The following is a 12988-nucleotide window of genomic DNA, read 5'->3' on the forward strand; positions in this document are numbered from 1 at the left end:
GAATAATCAGATATCCTCAAACAACAGGGAAAAACATTTACAGCCTTATTTAAAAAGTGGTTGCAATTAAAATTTTCAAATTAAGGGTTATGTTCATTCATTAAAAGGAACAAAAATCAATAAAATATTTACAAACTAGTAAAAATTGCTTTTTGAGACATTTATATAGAAAAAAGTTTGCCATTTGCAAAACATGAATGGACTTGGAGGGCATTATGCTAAGTGAAATAAGTCAGACAGAAAGATAAATACTGTACGACATCGCTTATACGTGGAATCTAAAAATAAAACACTAGTGAATATAACATAAAAGAATCTGACTCACAGATCTAGGGAGCGATCTAGTGGTTACCAATGGAGGGGGGGCAGTACAGGGGTGTGGGGAAGTGGGAGGTACAAACTACTGTGTGTAAGATAGACTCAAGAATGCCTTGTACAGCATGGGGAATATAGCCAATATTTTATAACTATCAATGGAAATTAACCTTTAAAATTGTATAAAAACTTTTAAAGAAAATATTAATTAAGGATATCCAAAAAGTTATTTTACCTGCACAACTTCAAGTCAGAAGCTCAAAAACTGAAAGATCTGCTACCAGTTTGTTCATGGGTCCAATCAATTGATTTTCTCAGTCATATGATGATTCTGACTAAGCTTTTTAACAAACTAATAATGTAATTTAGACAATCTTTACATACTTATGAATATGAGTCATAATATATCATTTATGTACAATTGCTAACTATATACCTAATATGTCATAGCATCTCATGCTATATGCCAAATTACAGTTTCATCCCTCCTACCAATCATAAATAAATCTTCCAGAAGTCTTTTCAACATTTCTTTCTCCTGCAGCATTTGAGGCTTTATCTTGTACAGAGTGGGTGGTCATTAAAATGTATGTCAAAACAAAAACATTCATATCCCCAAATCTACTGAATATCCAGGAATAGGAAAGGTAATTTTCACTTCTAAAGTTTTCACTATGAGTTCAACATTCAGAAAACAAAGGAGTGAAAGTTTCAGTTATGCAGGATAAATAAGCTCTGGAAGCCTAATGTGCAGCATGGTGACAAAAGTCAACAATACTGTATGATATACTTAAAATTTGCTAAGGGAGTAGATCTTTTTTTTTTTTTTTAGGGAGTAGATCTTAAATATTCTCACCACAAACACAAAAAGGTAACTATGTGAAGTGATGGTTATGTTAACTAGCTTCATTGTGGTAATTATTTTACAATGTATATTCTAGCAAAAAATCATCTTATATACTTTAAATATATATAATTTTGTCAATTATAACTCAACAAACCTGAGGAGAAATTGGGGCAGAAACAGTGCAATAAATTCTTATCTATTCTGTTCCTTTGTTGTCCAGCATAACCTCATTCTGAGGAGATGAGTATTTATCATGGGTTTAAAGATACCTTAGAGAGGATCTTTCACCACCACCTTCACAACTGTCTAGTAAAGATTTAACAAATGAAACAATAATACCTTAATGTCTCTGACAGGCAAAGTAGTGGCCTCCAAAAGAGGTCTACACTCTCATCTCCAGAACCTGTGAATACATATGTTACTTCATATGTCAAAGGGGAATTATGGTTGCTAATTATTTGACCTTAAAGTGATTGTTATGGATTATCCAAGTGAGTCCAATGTAATTATAAGGGTCCTTAAATATGGAAGGGGAAGGCAAAAGAGAGAGTGGAGCAAGTGTTGTGACAATGGAAGCAGGGGTCAATGAGAGGCAAATTTGCTGCCTTTGATGAAACAGCCAGGAGCCAGAAGCCAAGGAATGTTGATACCTTCTAGAAGCTGGAAAAGGCAAACAAATGGATTCTCCAATGAAACTATAGAAATGAACACAGCCCTGTTAACACCTTGATTTTGGTCTAGAGAAACCCGTATCAGACTTCTGAACTACAGAATTGTAAGATAATATAAACCCATGTTGCTTTCAGCCACTAAGTTTGTGGTAATTTTCATGGCAGCAGTAGAATTAACTCAATGCTCAGAATTTCTTAACTACTGAGAGCAAACATTTTAATACAGAAATAGTTTGACACTATGTTTTTATATCTTCTATTTAATAACAATTTAATTGGCCTCCATAATAAAGAGTCAAATAGTTTCTAATGGTTAACTGAACACAGTGACCCAATTAAAATCTAAGGTCTGACGGCAAACTAACAGATCAACGCCACCATGAAGCTCCTATTATTATTACTAGTTTAAAAACTAATAAAAATGGTCTTTCCCAAATATTTATCTTGACTTCATGGTATGAATTCAACAAATAGTTGATGTAGCAGTTTCTATTTATGAAATTTCATCTAATAAATGAAAAAGGAAAGAAAGAATTATAAAATCACCGTTCTACAATGTCCTAATAAAACAACAGATCTTGGTCATGGATCAACAAACTCCAGCTAAGGAACAGATCCAGTCTGCGGCTTGTTTTTTTTTTCTTAGCATGTGAGCTAAGAATGATTTTTACATTCTTAAATGGTTAAAAAAATTAAAAGAAGAATAACATTTATAACATACAAAAATTATATTAAATTCAAATTTCAGTGTTTATAAAGTTGTATGGGAACATAGCCATGTCAACTTATTTACATAATGTCCATAGTTGCTTTGGGGCTATAAGAGCAGAGTTGAGTAGTTCTAAGAGACCTGATGGTGCACAAAACCTAAAATGTTTACTATTTGGATTTTACATTAAAAGTCTGTCAACACCTGCTCTCGACAATGATTATTAATGGTAGCTAATACCTAAAATGACAGACAACTATGAAGTATTCTCTCAAAAAAAAAAATCAAAACCAATCAAGGCTCCTGTTCATACAATCAAACTACCAGTTCATAGGAAATACAATGGACAGAGAAGCATGTAAGACAACACCGCTGGGATGTATTCTGCAAAATATATAAGGTAGGAAACATTACAGGACAATACATTTCTTTGAAAAATAATTTTCAACAGAAAAAAAAAGGAGATCTGGTCAGGAAAATATAGACTGAAAAAAAACAAAACATTTGTAATGTATCAATTACCACTGTATTCTGATTCAAACAAACTGTGGGTAGATAGCAGAATTATGAGATTATTAAGGAAATGTGATTCCAACTTAATATATGTGGAAATTGTTCATTTGCTTAAACTTCATAATGGTTTAAAATAAGGGGTCCTTATTTTCCAGATATCTTTAGAAGAAATAATATGATACCTGGAATTTGCAAATAATCTAGTGAAAAGGGAAAAAACGGGAAATAGAGGTAAACAAATAAAGTACAATTTGTCATGATTTGATCACTATTGAAGCTAGATTATGAGTAAATGTGGTTACTATACTATTCTCTCTAGTGTTGTTTATGTTCAGATATTCCTTAATAAATACATTTTTAAAAGCATCCTTTCTCAAAAGTCTTGAGGTTCATGAAGATAATAATTTTACAACCATAATTTATTTCAAAACATAAATAACCCAATGATAAAAATACCCAAAGCAAAGAGTATCCTGTATTTCAATATGGTACGGATTTCATATTTTATCTCTAAAAATGTCAATAAATTTACCTTCAGTAAAAACATAGAATAATGGACATTTCAAGGACCAAAATCAACTGTGGAAAACAATTACCTTGGAAAAGACAAGCCGACTCTTATTTTCCAAAGCACTTTCAAAACCAGAAGCCCAATACAAATGATCATTAGCCTTATATTACCTCTTGACTGTAACCAACATGTTAATTTCAAAAGAATCAAAGATTATAAACACTTCTCTATCAAACAAAGACATCTATTTTTGATATTTGTTGTAAATTTCTGGTTAGTACTAATAGTTAGGTAACATCCACTTAAAAGTAGCTCTTGCCAGACAATGAACTAGCTACACACATCAATGAACTTTACATTCACAATTCATCCTGGAGACAGGTATTCCCAACTTCATTTTATAATTAAGGACTGAGACACAGAAAGATAAAGCTGCAAAACCAGTTAATGACCTGAGTCAGACTGGAAATCAGGCCAGTCTGATCTGAATGTCAATACAGGCTTAAAGCAGAAGGCCAGGACCATTCCCTTTCAACTCCTGGGCAAATTTTGGCTCTGTTCAGAGGTTAGCACCTGGACAATCCTGATCTTTCTCTGGTACAAAACAACTGTAGGGAAGAAGCCCTGGTCCATATATCTTCCAAAGAGCAAGGTCAGTTTCTGAGTTTGCATTTTGCTTTTGTAGGTAAAGAATCAGAGAAACAGTGCATAGATTTTCACTGAATATTGTTTGTAATTGCCAAAAAAAAAAAGGAAATAAACTAACTTTTTGCCAGGAAAAAATGACTATATTACCTATAGTACAAAAGACTGAAATAATATGCAACATGTACAAGTAACTCCTTGATACAAAAAATACAATGTTAAGGGAAAAAAAGCAAATTGCAAAAGAACATATTTACATTCAGGTAAAAAATTTTAAATATACAGAACCTTTCTTTATACACAGTTATGAATACATAAATATGTAGCAGAGATTTTTCTAAAATAAATCTATATGAGAAGAATGAACTTCAAGTTCAAAATAATTCTTAGCTTTGGGAAAGAAATCATGAGAATGGTAGGGGTATAAGGAAATGGCAACCCACTCCAGTACTCTTGCCTGGAAAATCCCATGGATGGAGGAGCCTGGTGGGCTATAGTCCACGAGGTCGCAAAGAGTCGGACACGACTGAGTGACTTCACTCACTCATAACAATTAAAAAACAAAACAAATGAGCAACAAGGATCTATTGTACAGCACATCAAAATATAGCTGTTAGTTTGGAATAACTTTAAATGGAGTATAATCTATAAAAATATTGAATGTGTTCCATGTTGTACATCTGAAACTAATATAATACTGTAAAAATCAACTATATTTCAGTTAAAGCACTTACTAGCCATAAAAGAGTAAAATTCTGGGTTTTAACTTTTTTTCATGAAACATGGAGCCTTCTTATTATGTGCACTAGGTGAATAAAAAAGCAATGAGATTTTTTAATAAAAAAGATATAAAGAAAACATGGCAAACTGTTAACCCTGGTTTAATGTGTATTAGATATATATATTATATGCATATGTATATGTATTAAATATATATATTAAGTATATATATGTGAATGATTTTTGTAATATTTTCTATTTTTGCATATTTGGGACAATTTCAATTTTAAATAAAAATAAATACAATAATTACTCTTTCTTTTAAAAAATAAAGAACATGAATGAATCTTAAACAATGGGAAAGGAAGAAGGAATCCTCCTGATAAAACTGGGCAGAAGAGAGGCATAGAAATATAATTCACCTAAAGCCACAGAGGTAATAACTGACAGAGGCCAGGGTTACAATCTAGATCTATCTGCTTCCAAAGCCACCATACTGTTCTCTAAAATCCATTCAGATTGTCCACAGAACTTCCCAAGTAGAGCTGAAGTGCATTCAAATTGAGCCTGTTGGGAACACTTAGCCAAAAGTGTTGTCCTTCCTAATTTCACCATGATAAAGCTCACTCTCAAGGAAGACCTAGAAAAATCAACAAAATGTAGCTGATTATTACTATGAATGTGTTCTGTTTTGTGTGACTATTTTATGGTTGAAGTTCTGATGCTCTACAGAGGTATTTTAAGTAAATATGCAACCCCACGACTCTGTATGCAGGGACTAGTAGCTTGTCATGTCAACTCAACTTAAGATAACCATCCCAGGTAGGGGGGAAACTGAAGCAGTGATTCCCACCTTGTTGAGATCTGAGGAATTTCCCATATCTCTTCAGGTATTTGGTGAGATCAAAGTATTGAGATATTACTATTTTGTTGTTCAGTCGCTCAGCCGTGTCCAACTCTTTGCAACCCCATGGACTGCAGCACACCAGCTTGCCAGGCTTCCTTGTCCGTCACCATTAATATTTAGAAATGTCAAAAATACAAAGTAACATTTTAGCAATCTATGAATTATTAAATAAATGATAGTTTCCCGAAACTACATATGTTTGCATGATAATTTTGAATTATCCATTAACTTAAGAGACTAAATATGTACTAAGTGAAACCTGAAAAAAAATCAACTGCTGGGTCTAAGTTCCACCAGCCAGGTCCCTAAGACAAAAAGGGGAGAGCCAGGATTTACCCTGAAGGAAAACAGATCTTCAACCCTCCCATTAAAAATATCCCAACTCCTTCAAATCCATGGACCAGTTTCATTTCTACTTTTTCTTCCTATTATTTAAACCCTCTTTCTCTAATAAGTTCTTCACCCAGCAAATCAACTACTAAAATTTCTCCCATCTTGAAAAATAAAGAAAAGAAAGAAACATTGCCTATATTTCTATTTTCGTTCATAGCTAAGAACCTGAAGTCTACCTCACATTAATTTAAAAGTTACCATTTTATTCCTAATTGGCCAATTTATTCATTGAACAAATATTCAAGTGAAGGAAATCAGTCCCGGTATTCATTGGAAGGACTGATGTTGAAGCTGAAACTCCAATATTTTGTCCAGCTGATGCGAAAAGCTGACTCATTTGAAAAGACCCTGATGCTGGGAAAGATTGATGGCAGGAGGAGAAGGGGATGACAGAAGATGAGATGGTTAGATGGCATCACCAACTCAATGGACATGAATTTGAGTAAACTCCAGGAGTTGGTGATGGACAGGGAGGCCTGGTGTGCTGCAGTTCATGGGGTTGCAAAGAGTCAGACACGACTGAGCGACTGAACTGAACTGAACTATACACCAGGCACTGTTCAAGGCATCTGGATAAATCAATAAACAAAACAAAGGTCCCCACCTTTGCTCACAGTCCAGCTGAAGGCAGGCAATACATAATGCATTTTGTGACGTGCTTAGAAGTGTGCCTGGCACATACTGAGGACTACATACATGCTTGGCCTTGTTGTTGTCATCATGGTTACTTCTCCGTCTCATCTGTGATGCCTTCCATTGACTGCATTCAGGCATTGACTCTTAAGAGTCTGTTAAAATGACTAAGAAAGGATTTACTGCTTTCTCTTCAAATTGCCAAATCTAAGCAACTCTTTTTCTTCCTAATATTTTGAGAATTAGGCACCAAGTCTAGGAAGCATCTTAGCTAAATATTCCATCATCATTCATTAAGAGGTACTGACTACTTGAGTCTTTGCTCTGTTGTATTTTGACCATGAAGCTAGACCGTGTTTAACCCTGTCTTGTTGCTTTGCATATCTCTTTCTTGTTTTGAACCATTAGGTCTATTGCAGAAGTGTCCCAGCACCTACCACAGTGCCTTATACTTCCTAAGTACTCAATGAATGTTAGAGGAATAAGTTTCTTTAAACATTGTTCATTATGAGCCTTTCATATTTGCTCTACCAGCACCATACCCCCTTTTGTCTTTGCCAATGAAAGAAATAAAAAGTAAAGTCAATGTACAGACCAGCACAGCTGGCCAGAGCAAATGAATATGTTTTGCTGCTATTTATAAATGATTTTTAATGATTTAATTATTTTTCAAGATCTCAATAAATAATGGCGGAAGAAATTGCTATAATATACTTGGGAATAACCATAAACATGTTTAAAACCATCTCTCTACAAGGATATTCTTCCTCTTCAGAACTTAAAATATTTTAATTACTCACTTGGCACCTAATACCATGGCCCTCAAATTAAAGATGAAACTAAATTAAATTTTAATTCACTGTGATTGATAAGAAAAAGCTTGTTAGTTGTTATATTACTTACTAGAAAAAGAATCCAGAAATGCTTAAACAAAATAGATGGCTATTAGAAAATGGCTTTTTTCCCATCAAAAAATCACAACAAGAAAATAATAGCCATATTCCTAAGTGATGCAACATTGTCCCTTTAAAAAAAAAATATAAGGAGTAAAAGGCAGTAGACAAAAATCAACTTGTCAAGAAATGGTTTATCCAGTAATGGACTAGCACTACAGGGGATCTGTTCTGCTTTCACCAGAGAGCCCTTTGTGTAACAAGAATAAACTATTAAGGGTTTAATGACACCTCAGTACCATATTAGACTCTGAAAAAGGAAGCAAGGATTCTTTTCACCAAGTTGCTGTTGTTTCCATCACAGCCACCATGGGATCTACTGTCCACACAATCCTCAAATGGGCAATTGGTTGGGAAATGAGTTTTTCTGACTTTCCCCTGTCTTTGACTCAGCTTTTTCTTGTTTATTTTAAGATCTTGAAGAGCCCAGCTTTTGGCAGGAACAATTGGAAGTCACTTTCCCCAAAAGGGACAAGTCAGCCTCAGAAACAGAATCAAGTTTGTTTATGGAATACGCTCTGCACACACAGCATCATCTCAAACAGCTATGGGAAGAGGGAATTTGGCATCAGCTGAACCAGACTTGTCTACTTTGCAGGACTGCTGTTTCTATAGACTCACTGCTGATTCTATACACCCTTAGTTGCCCTCTTGTCTGCACGAAGTGTGATGTTCTGTGGTAGGCACCTGCTGATGAGGGTAATTATAGCATTAGTGGAAGGAAGCATGACATCTAAGGTTGAAAAACAACTCTAATTACAACTCCATCATTTGACTCCCTCAGAACTGCTGTTTCTTTTCCTTTTGCATAGAGGTTACTCAGAGATTAAATTAAATCTGATTCTATTTGAAAGCAAGCCATTATATAGTTGTGTAAATGGGCTAGAGGAGGAAATCGTCTTTCAATATTAAAAATACTATATACATAGGTGAACATCTGATATTTGTTAACACTAGATAGCACTTGCTGACTCAACTTTCAGGAGATTTCTATGTGTTTTTGTGTGGATGGAACTAAAACAAATAATAGAAGGAACAAGGAGAAATGTGAAATCCAGATCCTATAGTATGGAGACAAAAAAGTTTTAAATTACTTTTATATTCATTAACCAATTTAACAGAAAGTGAAAATGATAGTCATGTCTGACTCTTTGCAAGCCCATGGACGGTAGCTCCTCTGTTCATGGAATTCTTCAGGCAAGAATCGTAGAGTGGGTTGCCATTTCCTTCTCCAGGGGATCTTCCCAACCCAGGGATTAAACTCAGGTCTCCTGCATTGCAGGCAGATTCTTTACCATCTGAGCCAAAAGGGAAGCCCAATTCAACAGTGACATTACATAAAACATTAACATCCAGAAACTTAATTTTATATCCAAAATCCAAATACATAATTTTCATATTAATTTAACTATAAAGCTGATACAAAATTCCTTTAAATTCACACACAAAAACCAGTAGTTTTAAATTTAAAGATAATCTATGATGTACTTCAGAGAGGAACAAATTCCAAAGGATGAGTATGATTAAATTGTACTTCACCCTATCAGAATTTTACAACTTGGGGTGAATTTGAGTATTGTAGATTACTAGATTTAAGCTTGAATTGTCAACCATGAAGTCTAAAAATAAGGAAAGAGGAGCTTCTTGAATTAGAAAACTGAAAAAAAAAAAAAAAAAAAACCTTTGAAATCAGCAAGGATTGATTTGTCAGACACACCCAGAGCTGTGGTCCAGAAACTGAAAATATGCCTTTAATGCCACTGTTAGGACTCGGAACGGCTGCCTGGCCTCCAGCTGTTGCTCAGGGTGGCGCTGCTTCTGCAGGACAGAAGCAGACTCCGGGAGGTGGAGCAGGGACGGCACACACAGTCCTACCACGGGCCTGCCACATTCCACAAAGACCATCTGGGGGTTGCCAAAAACGACTTTTTGATTTCTAATAGTGGCCTTAAGTCATGGGACCAGTCCAACCTCTAAGATATTTCTAAGAAAACTCCAATATATTCAATGATAAGTAGTTGGGAAATCTAATTACCCAGGTTGATTCAAACACACCTCCTCCTATACTTCACACACAAAATAACCATGACTCCGATCACAGAAGAAAAGTACTCCTGGATAACCAAGAATAAGGCAGATCTCTTCTTGCTGAAGAAAATCTCCCCCATTATCCATGATGTAGCTCTGCTTTGTTGGTAGTGAAAATGAAAAATAACGCAATCATTCCCAGTGGGACAGAGTCATAGGCTGTATCATTCCCTGGGAATAACTTCAACTGGAAGTGATTGCAAGACTCTAACTAAAGCAGAGAGTAACAAAGCCCACATTAATAAAACTCTATAATCATTTTCTATTCTTGAAAGAAGACAGAAAGATGTATGAAAGCTTTCATGTTTTATTATTAACAAAAAATTTCCCACATTTATCTATTTTGTCTTCAAAGGAAAGAGTAAAATCCTTATGTGATGTTTATCAGGATGGATGCCACAATATTTCTGAGTACAACACAAAGTGAATAAGATCCAAAGCCACATCACGGAATTCTTATTTAGTCATAAGAATAAGTAAAAAGCAGTATTTATTATATTAATTGCTTTAATCTCTTCCTAACCTCTATAATTTAAGCTATTTTTACATGAAATTCAATGAAAGTTGAAAATAGCACCACTTCACTTTAAGAGGGAGAAAAAAAATCTTATTTAAAGATTAAAAACTTTTATAAGCATATATGTTGCAAACATTATTATTGTTTCCTTCCTGTTTGCAAAAATAAGTTGAATGTCTTACTTACAAATGAAGTAAAAAGTCTTTGTTATTAATTAATGGAATCAAACCTTGGTTAAAAACCGTCAAACCCAAGATTTATAAAACCTCATTATATTTGTTTTTAAAATTCTGATAATTAAAGTCATGGCTATCTAGCCACTTAGATTTTTAGAAAATCAATACCAAACTTGCCATGATACGTGAGAATAAGTACAGGCTTTTGCCCTGATTTGTAACTGAATTACTAACGTTTCAACTAACAAGTACTACAGAGAAATACAGCACCATCATCACCCTTAGTAAACAGGAGAACATGGTTACTTTTCCAGATGTCATCTTGTTGTCATGGTATCTATTATGTCCTCTTTCTCTCACATTTTTATTCTAGCTAACAGACTCACAAGCTATTTAATCTAACTTATACTTTTATGAAGATTTTGTAAGTTCCTAATACAGACTCTGCACACACCTGTTGAACAGAATCAACGAATCAGCACAAGTTACTTAGATTGATAGTTAGACTTTCTATTAAAAGGGGAATAAAGTTAATTCTTAGTTCACATAATTGATAGAAACCAGGAAGTCATGAATTTTATATGTTCTACATATTGTACTTCAGAAAAATCCTATCTTCAGAATATTTTCCTTTTTAAAATATCTTCAAGTCTACATTTCTATAAAAACAGTATTTCAGTGGTTGAAATTGATTGCATTTTAAGTGTTCTATGTCTATTTTAAATTGAAAACTTACCCTAAAGTATACTACTTCAAATATTTAATAACATTTTTTGCTAGTAGTTTTGAGAAGAAGCAAACAATAAACACAAATACCATTGTGTATGCATTTATATTTTACTCTATTGAAGAAGTGTTTTAGACAGCCTGCTTTTGGGGGATTAATTTTTGTCCTGCAATGATGACCCTTCAAAAACAGAACAGGCTAATATTATCCATGCTAAACAATGCTTATGTACCGTCCTTTTTTTAAAAATGAATTCAATTTCTCTTCACTATACAATCTCTGCTGTCAACTCCTCTGGATGTAAAACATAAGTACACACACACTGATTTCTCAGTGATGTCTTAGAAGTTAAAGTGGTGCGCCGTTCTTCCCTAGGAGCAACAGGAGGGCTCTGCACTCTCTTCTAGAACAGAGTTCTCTCCCTTTAGTCTGAAGGAAAACAATGTTTAAAATACTAAAAATCCAAGCACAGCTTTTTTAAATCAACTGTACTTCTCTACACACATATGACAACTGTATTAATTTCACCTGAGTGCTTTTATTGCACTAATTAGACACTGAAGAGAGGCTGACACATGGGAAAACTGTTTTCTGAACGTTGTATATGTTAACAGCAGGATTATAAGCACCTGGGATATTCTTGCTATTCTCTGCATGCAAATAACTCTACAAACAATTAAATGCAACCATTAACATAGTGGGAGTGTGGGATGGAAAACAGCAAGTGTTAGGAGTAAAAATATGACATCTCCTTCCTATTCCGCTCTCATTCAGCGGATGCCTAGTACCTTTGAATACTCTGCACAGGCAGACCCCTCAGGACGTCTGTGAGTAACAATACATTCGACATCTCCCACGCTCTGTTAATTGCAAAACTCTCATGATCTGACAGTGAGCCCTCGCCTCTCGAACATGTTTTCATGTTTGCAGAGACACCAGCGACGTCAGGAGACCCTCCCCGAGCTGAGGAAAGGAAAGTCGTTCCTTCTTGCCCCTCCTCACAGCCCCCAACACTTGCATTAGAAGCAGCTCCACAAGTTCCCTGGCTTGAGCCACTAAGGAGGCAAGTTCAGCACCATGGAAAGGGCTCGAGTCGCCTCAAGCAGTGGAAGACACCGGGGGCTCTCCCCCAGCCACTCACCGGCGCCTGCTGCGACGGGAGTCCCGAGCGCTTGGTGGATCCCTGCTTGGAACTTAACCTTTTCCACGACTCGGCAAACCTGCCCCGGCTGGCGCTCCGGCTGCGCCTGCGGCTCTCCGCGCTGTCCTCGCGGTCCGAGCAGCCCCGCTCCATTTCGGTCGCATCTCTCCACTTCTTCCCCATGCTAAGTTCGCCTCGCTCCGCCGGGCAACACCCCAGCAACGAGAGCTCTCGCAAGCTCCTCTCGCCACTGGGTCTCACTCCCGCCTGCGTGTAGCTCACTGTTGGCGCCGCCTTTGCCTCCGCCGGCTCCTGCCACAGCCCTGCGCTTGTTTGCTGCCGCCGCCGCCGCCGCCGCCAGGCTGCGCTTGCGCCCGCGATTGGCCAAACCGTGGGACGGCGAGCGCCACCTGCGCCAGAGACAGCTTCCTTTTGCGCCCTCAAATTGCTCTCCAGCCGCAGCCGCCGCCTTCCCTGGGGGCAGGAAGGAGACGCACGGCCCACCCCTGGGGCTACTGATAC

The 12988-nt window shown here is 36.2% G+C and overlaps 1 protein-coding gene across 2 annotated transcripts in view; it reads right to left on the minus strand.

Moving 5' to 3' along the window:
- TRPM3 (transient receptor potential cation channel subfamily M member 3) overlaps positions 1–12788 on the minus strand; it is an 899779-nt gene extending 886991 nt beyond the window's left edge. For both annotated transcript variants that reach the window (XM_043891369.1, XM_043891367.1), the window contains exon 1: positions 12467–12788. In XM_043891369.1, coding sequence (XP_043747304.1) covers positions 12467–12649 — 183 coding nt within the window. In that variant the 5' untranslated portion in view covers positions 12650–12788. The remainder of the gene's footprint in view (positions 1–12466) is intronic.
- Between the last annotated feature and the right edge of the window lie 200 nt (positions 12789–12988).

The sequence above is a fragment of the Cervus elaphus genome, chromosome 29 (genome assembly GCF_910594005.1).
Source record: "Cervus elaphus chromosome 29, mCerEla1.1, whole genome shotgun sequence".
Taxonomy (NCBI): domain Eukaryota; kingdom Metazoa; phylum Chordata; class Mammalia; order Artiodactyla; family Cervidae; genus Cervus; species Cervus elaphus.